This window comes from Anguilla rostrata, chromosome 5 (genome assembly GCF_018555375.3).
Source record: "Anguilla rostrata isolate EN2019 chromosome 5, ASM1855537v3, whole genome shotgun sequence".
In the NCBI taxonomy this organism is placed as follows: domain Eukaryota; kingdom Metazoa; phylum Chordata; class Actinopteri; order Anguilliformes; family Anguillidae; genus Anguilla; species Anguilla rostrata.
The window spans coordinates 46,791,063-46,813,038 of record NC_057937.1 but is presented as its reverse complement, the minus strand read 5'-3'; the positions used below and the strand labels follow the sequence as shown (position 1 = coordinate 46,813,038).

Below are 21,976 nucleotides of genomic sequence, written 5' to 3'. Positions count from 1 at the left end.
TTAATGATGTTAGTCAGTGCTGAGTAGCAGTTTCAACTGCTGTGCTCTCATGTTTCCTTTTTCCTCTGCATTCTTTATGGCATTTTTGGGCAAGGCTTTGGTCTATGTTTTTAGCATTGAAACAGCAGCCTCGTTTAAAAATTCCCTTTTTTCTTGACTTTGTTTAAATGCTTTCTGTTCCTGCTGAGTGTATGTTGCCTGACATGTGAGACTCCCCATATTAAGACCATATTGTTGCTTTTTTTGTATATTGCTTTGAACTGGGTGGATTGCTATGCTATGTCTTAAAATTCCAGTCTCTCTCTGAACAGGAAGAACATTTGAGCTGATACAATGCCATTGTCATAATGTGATAGATGTTGCCAGAGAAGACATTTGCTTTGAATTAGTGTTGAGGGGAGGCTATGGCCCGAACCCCATAGCCACATCCATTAAACCGTTTAACCACTACTGCAATGGACAGCTAGATTTACAACTTAATTTTCTCCCAATGACCAGGAATGGTTCAATTTTTCGAAGTAAAAATATACAGAGCGTATTTACTGTTATACATATGATGTAATGAGGAGTTCACTGAGCTAATTTGCAGCAGGGACTAGTGGTGAAATTAGCGCAGGAGCTGATTATCCTTTGTGGCACTGGGGAAGAGAAGTTCCCTCTAATCAAGCTCAGGAGTTCATAGGAAATCCTCAATCACTCACACTGGAGTACAGAAGGAAACCCTGCTTTCTCTATTAATGTAGCACACATTACTGAAGACTGAAAAACTACAAAAACTACTGTTTTCTAAATACAGTACTGGGTCAGCTACTGGATGGCTTTTTATCCTGGGTAGTATGGTTTGTACAATGATGACGCCATGCTTTTAGAAGGACTTTGCCTTTTTGGCTTTTTACCAATTTTCTGGCATTGCAGAAACTATACACTATAGGATGTTTGTGGCTGTCAATTGACCTTACATCCTGATCCATTTACACTGACATCTGAAGAGGAGTATTAATTAATATGTGAATATTTAGCCATCTCTAACTAATTGATGTTGCTGTTCCTTTCAGACATTTTAACTGAGAGGATGAGGATTGAGATAAACAAACAACAGTTTTAGAATTGAATTGATTGCCCTCTGCATTATAATGCAGTGGTTTATTTTTTCAGTTTTATGACTGGAATTTTATCTTATCAAATCTCTTATATTGATAAATTCAAGCTGGTTTGTTATTTGGAAGACATCACAAAAACAAATAACATTGAACATTTCTAAATAAGTTTTTCTTTTGCAGACACTTGAAGTTCAATGTAGATGGAGTTTGTGTTGGTTTGCAGAACTGGGTAATTGCTTCAGCATTGGAACACCAGTTGATAGAAGATGGAACTGTTCCCAGAGAATGTCTTCAAATGAACTCTCCCTGCTTTTCTGTTTTATAAGCATTTTTTTTTTTTTTTTTCAATCTCTGAATCGCACTGTCTTGCAGATTGCTTGATAACTCAAATGAGGGCTTCAGGAATTGGGAGTTCATGACCGTACACTGTTGGGGGGAGAAGGCTGAGGGACAGTGGACTCTGGAGATCTTTGACTCGCCCTCACAACACCGTAACCCTGAGGTACTCGGTAAGGGATTGTTGTCTTGGCCCTTTCAGGAGTCCCCTCCTCCTGCTCCCCATGGGCCTGTCCAAATGTCATCTCTCCTGGGCTGTGTGAAGTTTTCAGAGTAGTGATGTGCCCAGGTACCAGGATGCTGGTCTCAGATTCTGACAGTACCAGATCTAACTTTTGCCAGTAGCCCTGCAGAATAAAAATACCAGTACCCCTCCATCACAACAATCATGGAAAACAATAGATAGCTGGCAGCATGTGGCAGTGATGAGATGAAATATGAGGAATAATAATTTAAAAAAACCTTTTTTAAAAGTCACCTGGAGTTGTAAGATAAATACTTGCTGTTTGCTTTGGTACACCTAATTAAATACTTTGCCTTGGGTTTGTTTTTAAATGGTCATGGACCTTGTTCATAAAGGATAACGTTCATTTCAGTTTCCAAATGGATGTAAATGTCTAATTATAATTTTAGGTATTTAGGATTTTCGATAAATTTGAAATCATAACAAACTAATAGTTTTTGGGTAAACATCCCCTGCTGCTTGTTGAGATGGTGGGTTCGTCTTCGTGAGGCCAGTTATCACAACTGATACCCTTTCATGGTTTTGTAATGCGCTTATGAAATGTTTTGAAATGGTGCAATGGCGTGTTCTGGGTCCAGATATATCCGGAGCGTGCCAGAGCTGAGTCCCATGAGGCACGTCGTAATCAAGCGCAGAGTCACCCAGGGGTGGGGGGAGCGGGGGCGTCCGCCCATCACCTCATCGCTCATCAGTCATTTCTGTTCAGTCCCGTGCCTGTAGCCCAAATACACCAGCTGTAGCTGCAGCAGCTCAGCTGGCAGATTGGGGAAGAAAGAAAAAAAAACCCGCAATTGTTATCAGGGTGAAAAACTGAAGTAAAAAATGGCTTTGTCAGTTATTTTTAATAGCATTATTGATGAATGCAATGCGGTGCCCCTGAAATCCTGCAGTGAGAACATAAGAAGTGCGCATTCTTGTTCTTGAGCTGTTGGAATGCAGCCTACTGTATGTGCATCATACATTTTTACTGAGTATGATGCGGCACTGAAAGTGCATCCTCTCGCCCTCCAGGTAAGCTGAAGGAGTGGACCCTCATCCTGCACGGCACCGCGGTGCACCCCTACCACTCCCACACCTCTCACCATTCGCGCTCCAGGATGCTAGAGATCCCCAGTCCGAGCCGCGATCCCAAGGCCCACGAGCCGCAACACGAGATCACAGAGGAAGAGGAGGAAGAGTATGACGGTAAGAGGTTGTGAAAGGAGCGCCTTTGTGCATTTGTGATGTACCCACTGAGAGGCATATGTCTACATTTTTGCTGCACTTTTAGTGTAACGTGCACTTTTTGCATAACCCTGTATCTGTTGGTTGGATTTGGCAGTTGTTTCTGGGGCCTATATTTTTGCTATTTAGTAAACATTTGCTTAATCTGTGGGTCAGATTCCTTTTTGGAAGGATGTTTAACTGGAATCTGAATGTGACCTGTCCAAATAACTCGCAGGGCCGTGCCACACTGAATGTGGAGACCAGGGCTGTGATGGTCCTGATGCTGACCATTGTCTGAATTGCGTCCACTTCAGCCTGAGCAGCGCCAAGACAGGCAGGTAAAGGAGTTTATGGGCTGGCTGCGATATAGTACTGGTGCCATTATGATGCCTACCCACTTAACATAGTGCCAGTTACTGTTTGCTGCCTCTCTCCTCAGACCTCCCTGCCTTTATCCTTTTATCCTTTTTATTGTCATATTGTATTATGTTAGCTTGAATACTAATTATGCTCCATAAATCCACTCTGTAGAAAGATGCAGTGGATAAAATCAAGCCTTTGAACTGCAGCCCAATGTCCCTCTTGAGATCTGTGGACAGTTATTTTTTATTTTTTTGGTTCCTCATTATTTTAGGGGATGCTTTTGTGAAAACAGTCTGAACGCTCTTAGGTAAAGGGACCCGAATTATTTGACAAACTTGCTTTAGGATTTTTTCAGTATTCACAAGTCATTTGAAGAAATGTCGATCAGACCCTTTTGAACCCATCTGACGTGCCCTCTCTCCCCCTGCAGGACCTGTGTCAGCCAGTGCCCCTTGGGCCACTATGGGGATGTGGAGGCCCGGCGTTGTAGGCGATGCTTCAGAGGCTGTGAAACCTGCGTGGGCCGGGCGTCCAATCAGTGCCTGTCCTGCCGCAGAGGGCTCTACCTCCATGCCGACCACAGCTCCTGTGTGAACGAGTGTGCCACGGGCTACTTCGCTGAGGACGGTAAGGGAAGGCAGAGCCACAACGTGGATCCGTCTCTGTAAGCCAGACAAACGTGAGGAGGGTTTCATTGTCTTAATCATCCTCTCCACTGGGAAAAATGCAGGAATTTGAAGGCTGCTGAAAGCACGCTGCTTCCCTGGATAGGAATTCATTTATTGGGGTGCTTCGGGAGGTTGTATTTCTGTTCTGGCCAGATAGTGATTAAAATACTGATGTTTGAAATGTGCACAAGGTTGCTATTAACTGAAATGGCTGCTGGAGAGTAAAATCTGCAAGAACATCTGGCTCATTTAAATTTCTTTCTTTTTTTTATTATAAAATAACTTATTAGTGATTGTGCCTAAGAATGTGTGAAATGGAAAGTGTTGATGGCACTAGAAAGCCATTAAGCTGTTTTCTGCAGGCGGACAGAATACTATAGTGCCATCAGTCAGCACATGCTATATATCCTCCCATCTCTTTGTCCATATTGCCATTAGATGGAACCTTGCTCTGTTGCCTTCATAGAAAAAAATATGAAAGTGTGGAAAGCTATTAACATTTAATTTGTTGTTTCATCTTTGTGTGTTTTGGCTCCTTGGATAGGGGGAAGGGGTGCGGCTTGCTATTCCTAGGAGTAGGAATGGGGGGGAGGGGGTGCTAGCTATTCCTAGGTGTAGGAGGGTGGTCTTTGAGGTCCACTGCTTGTACCTGAACAGGCTTCACACTTGGCTGATGGTGTTTTTTCCCCACCTCCAACAGTTCAGAGGCAGTGTGCGAAATGCCATGAGAACTGTCTGAAGTGTGTGCGCGATTCTGACCGATGCACCGCCTGCAACGACGGCTACAGGTAAATGGTTCCCATTATCTATAAACGACATAATTCAAATGAGGCAGTCAGACAAGTTGTTGTAAAGAGGATTGGACAGCATTGTGGGGTCAGGGTTCAAAATTGGATTTAAATGTCTGGTGGGGCTCTTCTATTATATTGAGCCGTAGACCTTTCTTCAATGTTCTGCTGTCCTCGGGTAATGAAATTTGCTAGCTAAATGAAAAACAAATAAATAGTAAGCATATTTGTCTGTATTTGTTTGTCATGTATAGGCATACACTGTGTAGCTATATAGTATATATATATATATATATATATATATATATATATATATATATATATATATATATATATTATTTTTTTTTTTTTTTTTTGCTCCTATGTGAGTATGTGTACAGATGTGTATGTACCATGCCTAAATTAACATATGCGATTCACAAATGCATGACTACAATCATCATGTGACATTATTTTACGATATTGTGACCTTAACATCCATGAGGCAGTTTGCCAGGGGGATGCATTTGAGTTCGGGTTTGTTTTTACGGTTGTGTGGGTCTTGGTGTAGCCACTATAATTTGTTTATCCCTGGATGCAACTTTCAGGGCCAACAGCTCTTTGGAGCTGAATTAATTGATAAGCTAAACACGAAAGGAGGGATCTGAGGTTTTTTGGCCCTTTTCCCATTGTCAGATTGAGATTTGGGAGTTCTCTGGCCCCTTCTGTGCATTCAGAGCACACGCCTGTCTTTTCAATGGTATTTGGCATTGCTGTCCTTTCTTTTTAGCCACTCTATAAAGAGAAAATTATAAAGAAAGACCTAAAACAGATTGAGGGGTACATTCACTACTCAACATGGGGCAGAGGGACAGATATGTTGTTAAGTGAGTCTTCTTTTTCAAATCTGGCTTTGAGTGTTTGACCACCCCCTTGAACAACTTCAGATATATGGCGCTTTCTAAAATCCACACTGCTGTGACTATCGAAATGCCTAGAACCTTACATGCCTCATTTGCGTGTACCATTGTATTTTTTTCAAAGGTTAGCATAGCTGTGTGGGAGGTGCTTTGATAATATAATGGATTACAGTGACACATGGGCTTAATTTGTATGTGGTTGCTAATAGTTCATTTTTCTGTCGATTTGAGGTAGAGATTTTACGAGTCACGAGTTTACTTCTGTTTAATGCTTGAATGTCTGTGCGTGTCTGTGCGTGTCTGTGCGTGTCTGTGCGTGTCTGTGCGTGTCTGTGCGTGTCCTTGCGTGTCCTTGCGTGTCTGTGTCTGTGTGTGTTTAGTTTGGCAGGTATGACCTGTGTGCCGGAGTGTGCTGATGGAACATTTTTTAACCTGGAAGAAATGAAATGCATCGTCTGCCATCACTCCTGTGCCACCTGTACAGGTCAGTACTGGGGTCTCTTTCCCACAATGCATTCCTAATCTGGTCAGCACAGCCACAGATGATCTATAAGGAAACAGATAGTCAGCTTCTGAGTGGTAACAGTAGGCTTTGTTTCTCCTGCCATGTACTTGCGCTGAGCTGTGTCAACTCAGCTGTGGATAAAAGACTACTGTTGAATGATGAGATATCCAATTCTGTATGAACTAGCGCACTCCTATTGAGGAAACGTCTGACGATATTGCTGACATTTGATCCTCATATTAATACAAACCTTTGGAGAAATTGCACTGGCTTATTATACAATCACTGTTAGCCTGGTATCATAAGACAAGATAACCAAATTATTTGCCGAGGATCTTAGGCTTGTGATTTGCATGAAATCATGTGCAGTTGACATTTACTGGAAAGTCTCCTGTTTGAGATTTTGTGGGTGTTATTACACAGATCAGCCCACTTGAGTGCTTGAGGGCTTGGGAGGAATGATACAAAACCATGCCTGAAAAGGGTCATGCACAATATCAGCACTCTTGAGATGGCTGTTTATAACTATGGCTTAATTAGTCCGTGTACTGCAGGGGTCTGCGTCAGATTTAATGAGAGGCCTGGTTATTGGCAGGGCAGGCATCTGACTCTGTAAGTAGTCTTGATGGTGCTGTCCCTTGCTCAGGCCCAGGGAAGGAGGAATGTATCCAGTGTGCCAAGGACTTTCTGCAGCAGGAGTGGAAATGTGTCCCAGCATGCACCGAGGGTTATTACCCAGGGGAGGCCGCTGGGCTCCCGCAGAAGATGTGTCGCAAGTGAGTACCCGCTGCGTCTCTGTGCACCACTGCTTTACATGCCGTAGTTCCCGCCTTGTTGATTCCTTTTATCTGCAGTACTGGTGAAATCACTGTATTACCTGTGCAGCTGTTGAGCATGGATTCTGATGTGCTGCCAGTGTGTGCTCTTTGGATTATGCCATCGAGTTTAGCAAAGCCTTATAAAGCCACTACAGGTAATAAACATTTCAAGGGCATTGAAATCCTGGGTTTATTTATTTAAAGGTAGGAACCAGAACACTGTAGTTGTGTTTCAGCATTCTCATCGCTTGCCAGTGTAGTGTTTCTGCTGAAGAAGGTTTTTGGATGGTGGTGGGTGTGGAGCAGACTTCTAGGGACAGATTGGCTCTGATGTGATAATCCCCTCTATCGCCATGTTGAGGCTGATCTCATGCCACCTTCTGCTGTCCTCCCCTGTTTTCACAGCACATCTCACCCTCTCTTTCCCTCCTCTTCTTTCTCCCTCGCTCCTGTCCTTCTGATAAGTCAGTCCGCATCTCATAAGCATTCGGTATCTGCTGGATGTATGTAGTGATGAGCTTGTGAAGATGTCGTTCACCTGGGACAGTTGTGGCAGCCCCGCCTATTACTGAATGCAAGGCCTTCTGAAGAGCCACTCTGCAGAGTTTCCTAAGCTCTGTGGCTTTAGACAGGGGCTGCGGTATTAAGTCATGGCGGCTCACAGAATTCATGTGTACACTGATGAGTCGGGGTGCCTTGGTAACCTTTTCACATGGGAGTGCCTGGTGTCTTTTTTTTTTTTTTTTTACTCCTCGTTTTATTCTTCTTTTGTTTATTTAGTCAGTTTTTTTTTCCCATGTCCATAATTGGCTATAAATCACAGCCGCCCCGCAATTTAAGAGGAACCGCGGGGATGACGGTGGCATAAATCTCTCACCTGCGCCACAACTGAAAATTTACGGTCACATCAGAGCACTTTAGATCACTGTAATGGGCGCAACTGAGGCCTGTGCAGAATGGAAGGGTTGCTCTTTTTTTCCCCCCCATGTTTGCGTTTTTATAAATTGGCCTGTTGGTTTATGGAGGCCCTCAGCACAAAACAGAAGCTTTTTTAAAGGAGGTCGTGGTTTCCCGACTGTGGTCTGAATGAGTCTAGGACTCGCTTGGGAAGCGATGGGAGGGGATTTCTGGGAGGTTACATGTGCTTTTTGGTGGCTGGAGGCAAGATCCGCAATTAAAGGGCAGGGAAGGCCATGACCTCTCTGGCGATGGCGTCGATGACGGTAGCAAAGCAGGAAGCAGAAATTCATCAGTTACAGGAAAACCTTGTTCCTCTCACACCATCCTCCATTTGGCCCTCTGTTTGACTCTGAGGTTCAGTGGGTTGTCTCTAATGAGCACCTTACGTAATCCTTCCGCTAACTCTGTCAGTCTGTGGAGCAACTGATACTTCTTTTTTTTTGCAGTATCCCAGTTTAGATGACATTCAGAGTCCGTGAACAGAAGAGGAAATGAGTTGTACCTTTGGAGTGTACTCGCATAATCACTCTGACACCTTGTCCTAAACTTTGCATAATGACTTTAAGCAGGATGTCTTACTCATTCCAGTTCTTAAATGGTTTTCCATTAATAACAGCGACTGCCAAATTTGAGATGAGGGGTAATAACCGGAGAAGAAATGTCATGCCTTAATTTGTTGCTCGTACGTACTGTAGCACCACCTTGAATAGATCGCATGCCCCCTCCTACTTGTGAGAGTTAATTGGGTATTTGAACCATGCTCCTGTGCCCCTTCAGGGTTTATAAACTGAGAGGCAGTGGTGAGGGGGGGGGGGGGTAGTGTGTTCTGCGGGCAGGAACCACCTCCATATATAGAGGCGGTGATTAATGGAATGTGGGGATAGTGTGTGCGTGTGTGTGTGGGCAGAGACAGACTGAGATCTGGAGTTGCTGCAGCTGTCACTCTTTCCTTCCAGCTAAGGTGACAAGCATTTAATCATTTAGTCTTTTATTTTGGCTCTTAATGAATCAATTGCATCTTAATGGGTTTGGGGGAGGGGGGTCATTAGGGATGGAAGAAATACCGCCATGTTTTTGCTTTCTTTTGTTTGCGTGTGATCTTTGTTTAAGAGGAGATGTGAGTTTAGCTGATCACTCGGTGTCACATCGATTTCCCCAATTCCCTGTATGGCACAGATGGCCACTTTATTGCCGCAGTTAATTATGCTCTGGAAGATGATATTTGGTTCCACGTCTCAATATGCATTTCCTAGTCTGTCCATTTAAAAACCCATGAATACAGACTGTTCATTTCAGGACCAGCTCCGCTAGTTCTCCATCAACTCGAGCTCTAATGCGGGAGTAAGCACATCGCTTGCTGAAGCCAGTTGGCAGCGTCTGAGGACAATTAACAGAATGTCAATGAATCCTTTTGTAAATGCTGACAGTCAAGGTGAAGTCAGCACGTTCATGCAGCCTCCTTATTCGGTTTATGTCGACAAATGAGAAGGCATGAGTGGAGGTGCACCGAGACAAGTCTGATGTGTTGACATGCAGTTAGAAACTATCCCGTGGCTTGAAGCCAGTATCTTTGAGGCCCGTCACTCCAAATGAAGATTTGCTCTGATTTTATTATCATTTCATTAGCAAGGTATTCATTCTGCTTGAAATCCTGGAGTTGCAGGTGAAGATGTTGTATTTTCATCTTCAGAGACAAAACAAAAAACATTTTTGAACACAGGGCTGTTGATTTAGGACATTGTAGACTCATGCCATAGTTTCCTGCTGTTGTATTTCTGTCACATCTAGGGTGTGAAATGTTCATAGCCAGAAGCGTTGAATGATTTATGTGCCTTTTGATCTGTGTTCATCTGAACTCCCTGTTCTAATTGTTTATGGTATCATTTTACCCCTATTCCACTTGCATGAGTAAATAACAATGTTTATTGATTGGCATTGCTTAATCTAACTGTAACTGAATGTTTTTGTTTCAATACTCACAGTAAAATGAACAGATTTGTTTTCTACTGAAACAACTTTTACTTTTGGAAGTGGAATACATTTTGCACCTGTATTCCATCTGCATTTCATTCAAGCTTAACTCTGTATTTTTATGTTTTTGGAGATTTTCCTGTAACTCTTCCTTTTTTAGCACCTATGTTTCAGTATTTCTGGGGAATAAAAAGTTAAACTGCACAGCATGCAAAATGCCACATGGTGCGATCGGCAGACGTGCCTCAGTTGAATCAGTTTGCTTTGATTTGACAGGGGAATACCATCTTATCGCAAATCGTCTCTTTGCCTTCAAGTCTGTGGATGTTGAAAATGCATCTTGACTCTTCCCCCCTTTTCCCCCCCTCTTTCTTCATCATTTATGTTTGTGGCTTGCAGGTGTGAAGAGAATTGTCTGAGCTGTCAGGGCCCTGGGGTAACCTGTAGTCGATGTCGAGAAGGATACAATCTAGTGAGCAGGACGTGCATCGCAAACGCCACCTGCAACAACGGTAGGTTGGTCTGCCGGTGCAGGGGCTGCGTGTGCCAGTGCAGGGGCTGCATGGATATCCACAGTGGGCACTGCCAGGTGAATCCGGTCAGCCTTGAGAAGAGGAGGCTGTGAAAGCTGAGGATAGGCGACTGTGACTGTGTCGCAGCCAAGATTCCCGTTACGCTGTTCCTCCTTCTCCCTCCGTTGAGGACAGTGTGAAAGTGCTGCAGATAAAGCCTGATTGTTCTTGAGGAGCTCTTTCAGTCGTAGAATGGGTATTGTGGCATAGCTAGACTGCAAATGGTGAATCTGTTCTCACTCAGGGGATTTGGAGGTTTTTTTGAGGGGTGGGGGGTGGGGGGGGGGGGGTTTGAGGCAGTACTCATGAAAACCCATAATGAATATAAAGTGGTTGTTAACACTAGCCATCTTTTGTGGCTATACAAGGCTGCATCATTTTGAAAAAAAACTTTATTTTTTTTATGGTGGCTGTGCTGGGTTCCTTTGCATTTATATGCAGTGAGGGGTATGTCAAGTAGCGCACTTGGGACATTGGTCACTTCATGTGGCTCTACATCATCTATTCTTCCCATCTTGAAAATAACTGCTGTCGGTGTGTGAAGTTATTAGAATGAAGGATGTAAAGGTGAGGATATTTTTTTTCTTTTATGGTTTTGTTTACAGCCAAAGCAGAAAGCTTAATCTGTCTTCTGATGGTATTGTCCTGATCCTGCTGATCCCTGGAAATAAGTCCTGTGTTTATGAGGGGGGCGGTTGCTTTCTGGTCATCATCAAGTGAACAGGCCCGCTGTGAGAGAAGTCGGTGCGTGCCGTGTAGAAGATGGTGTTTTTTTTGTTGTTGTTGTTTTTTAATAGGCTGCATCCACGCTCCACAAAACAGAGGACAGTCCAGTCAACTGTAACTGCTACTGCAGAAGCCACATTCGTCATCCCTCTCCCACACATGCAGTATGTGTGTGGGCTTTAGAGACACAGTGTGTCGGGTGCTCTCTTTGTTTCCCATCTTTAGTGGACAGTTCTATCTTAAATTAGGGTAGAAATATGGGAGGCATTTTTTTTGCCTTTATTTACTGTAACAAGGTAAATATTATTCGAGATTGAAAGCACAACATTAAAATTTTAATCTCCATAGAATTGGTTACAATCTATGGTTTATCAAAACAGCGATTATACATAAAAAGTTTGTTTAATGTTCAGAGCATTAATTACATAACGGCAATAACTGTGGCTGTTGGCGTAGTATGACATAATGGAAATGCATTTGCTGGATTGTGATGTTTATAGGAACTTTCACATACACCAACTCTCTGCAATTCAAGTGTGTGTCCCTTGACTGAGGCCCACATGTGCATTGCTATCCTATGATGCATTGCAGTGTTTGTTTGAAAGATGCAATGTGTTATGGCCCTGAAGTGGGCCATAACACATGTTGTAGTTTCAGGGAATTGCAGAAAGGCGTGATTGGCTGGGAAATAGAACAGTGTTGCCAAGACTAAACATTGCCCTGCACGCCTTCAATATGCCCTCACCCAATTACGTAAGGCCTACGAGGCCTGGTTTCCAAGGCGATCGATGGTGTGGCCTCAATCCAGAGGAATTCTGCTGCACAAAAGAGCTGCAGGCACGAAGCAAATGAGTGCAAGATGGGAGGCTGGAGTACCCTTTGTGTTGACAAACAAATGCTGATCAAACAAATGTGTTTCACTTTGGTGTACCTCGGTCAAAACCAGTATCTGTCCCGCAAGAGGGAACAAATGTGTGACTAGTAAACTGTGTTTATATTGGGATCTAGATTAGCTCCAGAACAGAATCTTTCCACGGTGTGATGGCTCTCGAATTAGGAGCTGGGTCTCACAGCTGAAATGTCCCTGTCTCTTTGCATGGGCTCCCCCTGTCCAGCGGATGAAGTATTCTGCGAGATGGTCAAGTCCAACCGGCTGTGCGAGAAGAAGCTTTTCCGGCAGTTCTGCTGCAGGACGTGTCTCATGACAGGGTGAAAAAGGAACTGGAAAGTACTTTGGGCACTGGCATCTTATTCTGTTGTACATTTTTAAACTAGTTTACACCTCAGAGTCACTTAATTTTAATGACCCCTTTAAGGTGCATATTTGATTTTTAGTAAGATGTATTAAGGTTGTATGTTTTTATAAACTGCATACACAACATGTAAAAAGTGTTTATTTTTTATTCAAAAACCACATTATTACAAAAATATGGTGCTTTGTATGAATGTATATGGCAGCATATGAATATCTGGACCACTGTTTCAGACAAAGGTCAGTAAAACGATACAGCAGTATGAACAGGTTTGTTAATATGAAGTGTTGCTTGTAATGTAATCCTTTTCATACTTGATCATTGAATTTCCTTAACAACAACTTTGTGAAAGGATTATAGTTTTTGTAAGAAAAAATAACAGTAGAAAGCAATTGAATAGAGAATGTAGGTTCATGCCATTGTAAATTTTAGAAATTCTATTTGCCATTTTTATCCTGTTTCTGTAAAATGTTAATAAGCTGAAATAAAAACATGCCATTTAGGAAAATGTTGTCATTTTTGAAAATTTTTGGAGGGCCTCTGATGGCTTATGAAGCTCTTTAAAACTCTTGCTTATGGAATACTGTATGTGTAGTGCAATCTAGGTTGGGAACCATATTCATAGATTAAATATTATTTTGACTTCTGTCCTCATGGTAATGATAGGTAATTTGAGATTCATCATGTAGAATACAGGCCTGCGCAGTGGTGCAGTTGCAGATGCTCTCTTCTCCCAACCAAAAGCTTGAAATGTGCTTGCTTGCCTGTAACATTCTTTCCCCATGTCAGCCCTTGTGTGTTCTCCTTCCTCTATTGTGGTTTCCTCCCACAGTGCGGTTGTATCTAGCATCACGGAATTGTTCCTGCATGCATTTATGTATGCAATCTGCAATGATCCAGCATCCCATCTGAGTCGAGGCCCTGCATTTAACCCTGCACCTGTCTGGTTTGGCTCCATGTCATCCTGATGCTCAACAGCTGGAGTTCTCATACTCTGCCCCCCCTCCCCACTCTGGTTTTTGTTACAACCAATCTCTTGATTCTTCGCGACGTGCATACTGTTGTTATTTCTGATGCAATGTGGCCTACAGATGGTAGAACCTCTCTCAATAGACCTGTCTAATTAAGAGCAGTGAACAACTTGTCACAATTCAGGATGGCATTTCTGGTTGGAACAAAAAGTAGCATACACAGGAGACCTCCAAAACTGAATTTTAAAAATCTTGCTCTAAGGGATGAAAAGGTTACTGGGAATAGATGAGGAGGTTATCCATATAAATAATAGGTTATATATTTTGGTTAGCACCATTATTAACTTTCAGCCATATACATAGTTTATACGTGTGTGTGTGTGTGTGCGTGTGTGTATTTAAATGATTTTTCTTTTGACCTTTTTTAAGCTCCTCTGCAGTGAGATATTTTTTTTTCCAATGTCATGGTACAAAAAACCTACCTCTACCACCACAACCCTGTGTGATCATAACATGTCAGGCTGACATCTTTCAGGGCTTTCAAGATTTAAAAATGACTTTGCGTTACTGAAAATCTGGGTTATTTTTGGTGCTTGTTAGTGTGACACTGAGCCGGCCCTAGGGTTTTGGTGGCCGTAAACTAGAATGTTGTTGCACAATTAAAAAATTTTTTTTATTTATTTATTTATTTTTAAACATGAATTATGTGGCCCAGGGATAGTTGTGGCTCTGAATGAGTGTTCATGCCAGCGGCTGGTGTGACAGGTGTTCATCTCAGAAACAGGGTGGCAGCTTACCAGTGTAAGTGTATGGTCTAGTCTTCAAAGATGTCCAGAGACAGTGTTGCTTTGCCTCCAGTGTGAGGAAATAAACGTAATTTCTCTTTGTGATGATGAATGGGTGCGTCATTTACCTTTTTTTCCATATATCTGTGCAAGATGAACTGCACTTTGGAGTCAGTTAACCCCTTCCATTTGTGATTGTTTTACTTTTTTCAATTATATTCACCATCATTCACCTGAAACTTTAGAATACTTATACAGTTATGTACACTTATGCTTTTGAGTTGTTAAACCAATTTCTCTTCTTTAATGGGTGACAAATGTGACTGGACTTTTCCCCTGCTGGTATTCTGTTTGCTTTAATATTACACAGGCCTAGGCCACAATATGAATAACCATATTTCACTATATTCAAATAGTCAGAATAATGTGTTTGAACAATACTATCTCACTGTACCCATGTTTACATAGCCAACAGGTCTGCCAATGGTTAAACTATGGGGCTATATATATATATATATATATATATATATATAGCCTAAAATGATTTTATTTATTTTTTTAAATATAAAATTCCCACTGAAAAGTGCTCGGTGACAATAAGATAGTAAAGATTGCTTTACCAAATAAAGTTTTGCCAAATTGAGAAAGGAACAACACGATTCCATTTAAATTTGGTCCCAGGAGGAACCTGTTCAATGCTTTCTCTTTGAATCAATGGGCTTCCCTCTTTGTAAAAAGTTGTCATCTTCATTGTCGTGTGACACACTACATGCATTTCATGTTGACACAAGTGCTTGCCTTGTTTAGAAACTATACACCCCCCCCCCCCATTCCCTTGTAAAAGGCATCATCATCATCTTGTTTTTAAAGTATTTTCTGTGACCTTTTGTGCTGAGATTGTGGCTGCGTATTCCCAGTAGTAATCCATCTCTTCTTGGCCTCCATTACTCAAGGTCTGGTGCTGCCAAATGCTATGAACATGAACTTTACTTGCGGGGCTGAAATTCTAGTTCAGCTCATTGCTCTTGAAAAGATTGCTGGCTTCTCATCGCTGGGCTTTGCAGACATGGCAATGAAACACCGTGCATAGCTTCTTGCTATTTGTTAATACTGAAGTGTTTGCATGTACAGTTTTGGCTGTTAACAGTCACAGCAGAGAATATGTTCAAATACAACTTCTGGTAAATTTCAGGATTGATTTACACATTCTTGAGATGCCCTATTAATTTTGACTTAATATTAATTTCTTAAATAATCTCAGCTTGTTAAAACATGTATCTCTGAAAGAGAGTCATTAAAACATTAACCCCCTTTTAGGGGGATGGTGGTCTGGTGTATATACTTTTTCAATCACATCTATGCTGTAAGTCAGGGTTCTTTCATTATAACTCAGAACTACACTATTGCATGTCTTGTGAAATCAATAAATTGACTGAATATTATTGTTCTTGATAATTTGCCCTATACAATTAACATAACGTACAAACTTCTTTGATGCCTGAAGATTAACTGTTACAATGGACTATATAAATGAATGTCTAATGTTTTTGCTCTTAATAAATATCTTTCTTTAGATATTATTTCATGAATTATGATTGGACATCCTGGCCATATGTGGAAAAAATGTAAAGGTAAATGTAAAACATTGAAGACATTTTCCTTTAGAGTTTTTTGATGGATCTGTGCCAGCAAATACTATAGCTTTATGAAAAATGCAAATGTATTGAATGCAGAATTAAATTAGTTTTGTACTGAAAGGAATTGTTAATGCATAATACCACACAGGATTTTAGTTTATGCATTGCAAACGATGTGACAAACAACTTCATAGGAAGCGTGATGAATGTGCTTTTATTTCAAGCTCTGTCAATGTGTGTGCTTGCTTATTTCTTCTTGTAAACCCATTTATGGCTGCGTTTAAAGCTTTGATATGGCTGATATCAAGGACATGAATCTGAAGTTATAAAACAATGTGGAAGTCTTGAACTGTCAAAAATGTAAATTACGTCCAAATATTTTGCTTAGGGAATATTTTGTTTATTCCCTGATTGAAAGTTGTACTGTCAGCATTTTCTTTATGCTCAGCTGGCGCTCAAGCATTTCATTAAGGTCTCTACACCAAAGACGATTCAGAGACTCCCTTAAAATGATTTTCTCTTCTGTTTTATTTTATTGAGCTAATTCAGTTATCACCACCACCAGGCTCACTGATCTCTTAAATCCTTGTCAATGTGCGCCTCCCCTTGGTTACAAACGGAAAAGCATTTTTGAGAGCTGCAAAAGTTAAGCAAATGGGCACGTTATGGAGACAAGCTGGATTCCCAAAATGCTCCAGTTGGATCTATGAGAATTCTGAAAATCTTAAAATAGATGAGAAAAGGAGAAAGCAGGATCCTGTTTTAATTGTGTAAATTAAGTATTAATGTTTTAAGTGGATGAATAACAGGAAGAGCAACACAAGTAACAACAACAACTGTGGTTCTTAATTATCAATGGTCTGGCTTGGAGTTAGTGTTGCTTATCTTTCCAACACCTTGTTGAATACAAATAAAACAACAGATTTCCAGAAGATACCCCTTGTAGTTACAATACAAACAATGTCACATGAGAGTTACTGTCACACACTGCCTCACTTTAGGTTGCCCAATTTCTGTTGCAACTGAGTAGTTGGTAAAAATTCAACACAGGCAGAAGGTGGAGAAGGTTGTTTCTTCACACACTGCGATAGCATTCGAGGTGACGTTAGGGTCATTAAATTTGTGTTTGGTCATATACCCAGTGATTTCTGCCATCTGCTATCAATAGCAGAGATTTATTTATGGCTTGACTTTGTTTGAGGGTAAAAGGCAAACTCTCAAACTAATTCCACAGTCCCAATCCCTTTGTGAACTCTCAGTCACAGGCAGATAAGCTGGTGAAAGGAACCTGTGGTAAGGAAACACGCCGCTCTGAATGCTAAGATCCCCTTTGCAGTAAACGTCAAGAGGAATTAGCTTGCCTCATCTCCGTTGAGAATCTGTGGAAGTCTAAGGTTATCTTTTCAGCACGGCTATCTCACACGGGCAGCTGAAAGGAACTTCACTGATCACTCTCAAGGGGCACATGACTCAGCTGCAGGGACAGCGCAAAGCAAGCGCTGGTGCTACTGTGGCACAAGATACACGCCGAGCAGACAGAGCTTGCAATGTGGAATTTACAATAACATGGCTAATGAGTGAATTGGAAGTAACTTCAGCTCTTATTATGCCCTTCGATGAATCTATCTGGACAGTACTTCTACCATCAACTCATGTACGGTCAGCACATAGGGACTGAGGCCAGGCTTAGTCCCTTTGTAAGTGTACTCACCCAATGTGAAATCCCAGTGCGCTGAGTCAGTTTTTTGGGGTAGCCTAAGGGGCCTCCGGCTCTTCGGTTCTCTCGGTTCCAGTGTGGGAGAAGACACCTGCTTCTGAAAGCAAGTCTTACTGTGAAGTCGGTGCAGTAAAAAACAATATTGCTGGAGGGTAAATACTGCTGTACTGTGAGCAGAAACCACGTCACAAATCTCCTCTGACTTCAGCATGAGGCCATTATGGAAAGTGCATTTCGATAGTCAGGATGCCAAAGTTATACATATTAAGAAAAGCTGTGGTTCAGTGCAATCTACACCATGTAAATGATAGCTATTACTGAGATAGCAAGGTAGCATTATATACTCCACAAATTATAATTTGGGGAATGACACCACAATGACACCAGTCTTCACACCACTCCAAGTTATGTTAATTTTTTTTTCTTTTTGACAGAAAGCCTGTTGGTTTTGGCTGGAACTATGGCTTCAATATTCTACTTGAGAACATATTCTCCTGTCCATTTTGTATAAGCTACCCTTGATTTCTGACCATTATGGTACTGCTAAATGCTTTTGACTTTTAGTCATTTGCAACCTTCATTGCGAGACTTAAACCTTGAAAACAACATCTGCCATCGCTATTATTAACCTGTCAGTTTCAGAATAATGGTAGCTTATAAAATGCCCAGGCATTTCTCTACATCAGGATAAGGCTCCTGAGGTATTGTCTCATACGCAGAATTTTTTTTACATCAATCAGTTATGACTTGAGAAAGCAGCAACAGATACCACAACTTTCCATTGTTGACTATTTTTTTAAAAGATATTAAAGAGATGCGCTGGGTCGCTGAATCCAAGAAATAATGAACTTCTAAATCACAATGTGCACGAAAAACTTTTTACATTGAATTGTCCTTTGAATGTTTTACGATGCTATTTGATCCTGCAGCTGGCGTCTTCATTGTTTATTTATGATCTATCAACATCTCCACCACCTCCACTGTTTGTGAACACAGCAAAGGAACATTTTCAGCATCATTTCTGTCTATCTCTTACTGTCGCTAATTATAATGTTCTTCATTCTACTGACAGTGGTGTAAAAATGAGTCTCTCTGTTTGTTTGTGGGTCCCAGTGTAGGTGCTGGGAAGAATGAGTCCAGAAAATCAGCCTGGCTGTGGTGGCTGAGCAGAATGAATGCAGATGGGCAATACACTGCTCCCCTGGTGAGGAAGCATTGTTTTCTGCCTGTTCGTTCTTGCCAGTGCCACGGCTCATTAAAATAATCCAGTGATTCAGGAAGACGCATCAGTGAGTGGCGATGAAGAATAACATCTCACTATGCACATTTCAGATCTAATAACTAATGGGAGGATTTGTTTATGATTTATTCCCTTCTGTTGAATGGTTTGGCTATTTGCTTTTGCAACAATTTTCTTTCAAGCAGGGGTGAGATGAGAGGGGCTGGATATAAAGACAGGAAAAGAGAGGGAAAAGCAACAGAGAGCGGTGAAAGTGAAGTAGAGGGTGCAATTTGGGCAGGTGGGAGCTCCTGCAGCAAAGAGGACTAGGCAGGTGGGTGCGTTATCTAGTTTGCTGGAGGTCCGGGATTCAACCAAAGGGAAGAGACGCAGCTTCATTTGGTTGCACAAGCCATCTTCTGTAAGAGACTGACAGAAAGAATCCATCATCTAGACATGTTAATCTGCACCAAGATAGGTTAAAACCTCCCGAGAGTTCAGACAACAGCAGCGGCACTTTGGAAAATCAGCGTGGGAAAAGAATACGGGCATTAGTAACATTTCCCCATTGAATATTAATGATACTGTTGGCTGGATAAAAGAGAAAATTCTAATTATCAAGGATGGTGGTTGTTAAATACAAAATTTATACATCAATTGAAATGTGTCCACTGTGATTTCCTTACATGACTTATAATTAATTCATATTCTCATCTCCCCTAAGATGGAGGAAACACAAAGCTTCTTCAATCTGTTGCTGGATAAGAAGCAATTCTGCCTGTAACATGTCCAGATGCAAGAAAGCCAGCTACAGCGAGATCCACAGACCAAGAATGTCCTGAAGTCACACAGTGTCAGTAGGCCTCCTAAAAACACATCCCATTCCCTTCTTTCTTGCCCCCTGCACAAAAGAATCAACTGGAGCAGAATGTGAATAAATCCCCATTTCTACTGCCATCGACTGACTCTTAAAAACTCTTTTTCAATTTATTTTCTGTATTCATACATTTTAACTTGCAGTTGCAGACACTGGGGAAGATGCTGAAATTGAATGGGTAGATCCCCTGATGTATACACATTCTGAATTTCAAACAGCACCTTATGCAAAGAAATTCAACTTTTTGCATATACTATACATATACTGTATGTGGATGGTACAAAAAGTATGTATTTTCTCCATTGAGGGAATTGAGGTTTTTGGTTCGGTTATGATTGTAGCTTGACATTAAATATTAAAATGAGCGTAGGCCAGCTCCCACTGCAATGTTCAGGTCTAATTTTGCCCGTGTAATATTGTAGGTCTGTAGGGGGTTGCCCTTGCTGTCCACAGGCAGAGATACAATTAAATCTCTAAATTGAAGGTCCCCAGCTAAGGGAACTAATCAAACCCTTATTCTGGCTCTGGGAGGGATTATACCTAATGTAGCAATGGTTCACGTGCTCAATTATGCTACTGATCTCTGCTATACTTGCTAAAGGTTATCATGAGAGCAGTGTCCTTTTTTTACCAATAAAATTTTATTATATCTATTTGCATAGCAACCCTAAACTCTGACTGTGTATTCCTCAAAGATGTTTGAAATTCTCGGTCTTCAGAGGACGCTTAAACAGCTAAACAGTGCTTTAGCTGCCAATATATTTGATGACTTGTGTTACACTCAACCTGGCAAATAAAAAAAGTCACACTCAGCACCTCCCATCCACCACAGTTCTTCTGAATCACTTCTCTAGGGCTGTTGAGTAGCATATCAAGCTCAGGCTTCAGCAATATGCTCCAAGTTTCAGAATCTAATCATGACCCTGCTAGTGCTGACTGTGGCAGGCAGAGCTGCAGGATGGCTTATAATTTGGCTACGGCATCTGCCTTGCTGCACACCAGCAACTGCTCTGGTTGATTGGATGTCTGTAGTTTACCCAAAGTTTATTCCTCCAGTACAATGCAGTGCAGTCAGTGGACTGTAGCATGAAAAAAGCTGGAGCTGGCTGCATGAGCTGCAGAAATATATGTAAATCTGCTCTCTCCCAAATTGGGTGTTGTAGCATTTGGATGGCCTTGCCATTGTGATTAAGGATTCCAGGTTTTAAGAAAATGCAAAAGAGAAATGGAAATTTAAAATACATTTTAAAAATGTTTTAGACAGACATTTCTCAATGTAATCAGCAAAAAGTAGTATACTTTTCTGTGATGATGTTTAAGATGCAACTTCCCATGCCACCTTTGCACCTAATTCTTTAAAGAGACTAGGACAGCTAGTCAATTGGCAAACACTAAATTGTGCATGGCATGATACTCAAATATAAACGAAAGAGAGCCATTTATAGCCGGAGAGTTTAAAGAGATAATCAATACTTATCTTTTTGCAATGTACTATTCTTGTAGCAAAAACTAAAAAAAGGAACTCCACTCTGCACCTTCTCTGTCATCCTTTGGGCCCCTCTAAAGCACCTGACACAGCAGAACACCGAATGCTCTTTGAAACCTCACACTCCTAGGTTTCCACATATAGTAGAAATCTCTACCTGGATAATGAATCTTCATCTTAAACTCTATCTCGATATGACAGACATGGTCCACTTACTGGCCAATCCCTGACCCTAAATTCTCTATATCAGCAGCTAAATTAATGGTTCTTCACTGTTCCCCTCCCAAGCTGTAAAGTGCTGTTAAAAAACGTTATTTTTGATGACAAGCTCTCCTTCAGAGAATATTGCTTTTGTGGCCCAATCTGTGAGGTTCATCCTCAGCAACACAAAAAGAATTTCTTTCAGTCTATCTCCACCTGCTCTTCCTGGAATGGATCCTAGTCTAGGATTTGATTATCTGGAATGGACCACTGTAACTCAAACAATATGTATGATGTACCTTCAGATGTGATCTGTAATAAGTGAAACGTTATTATTATCATCATCATCATCCATCTATTATCTGTACCTGATTTCCTGGTTAGGGTCGCAGCACTCATACCTACTCATTTAGACTCTCCAATTAACCTAACCTGCATGTCTTTTTACTATGCGAGAAAACCGTATCCATACACCGTACCGGAGTATCCAGAGGAAACTCAACTTATTCTAACCATTAACCTTCTTGCTGTGAGGCAACGGTGCTATTATAATTAGTATTCGTATTAGTATTACTATTGGTATTATAAGACGAGCAATACAGTTAAGTAGTCAGAGTGCCTATTTACATTACCATGAATATGTATAGTCGCAGGTCACACCGCACCGATATGGC

General features: G+C 41.4%; 1 protein-coding gene across 3 annotated transcripts in view; it reads left to right on the top strand.

The window, feature by feature from the left end:
- pcsk6 (proprotein convertase subtilisin/kexin type 6) overlaps positions 1–12,917 on the top strand; it is a 38,379-nt gene extending 25,462 nt beyond the window's left edge. For 2 of the 3 annotated variants that reach the window (XM_064336639.1, XM_064336638.1), the window contains 9 exons: positions 1,473–1,609; positions 2,692–2,865; positions 3,122–3,224; positions 3,680–3,876; positions 4,618–4,705; positions 5,985–6,088; positions 6,756–6,885; positions 10,258–10,370; positions 12,272–12,917. In XM_064336639.1, the coding sequence (XP_064192709.1) occupies positions 1,473–1,609; positions 2,692–2,865; positions 3,122–3,224; positions 3,680–3,876; positions 4,618–4,705; positions 5,985–6,088; positions 6,756–6,885; positions 10,258–10,370; positions 12,272–12,369 (1,144 nt within the window). In that variant the 3' untranslated portion in view covers positions 12,370–12,917. Of the gene's footprint in view, positions 1–1,472; positions 1,610–2,691; positions 2,866–3,121; positions 3,225–3,679; positions 3,877–4,617; positions 4,706–5,984; positions 6,089–6,755; positions 6,886–10,257; positions 10,371–12,271 lie in introns of those variants that run through there. The other variant, XR_010330170.1, reaches the window with a different exon arrangement.
- Positions 12,918–21,976: the final 9,059 nt, after the last annotated feature.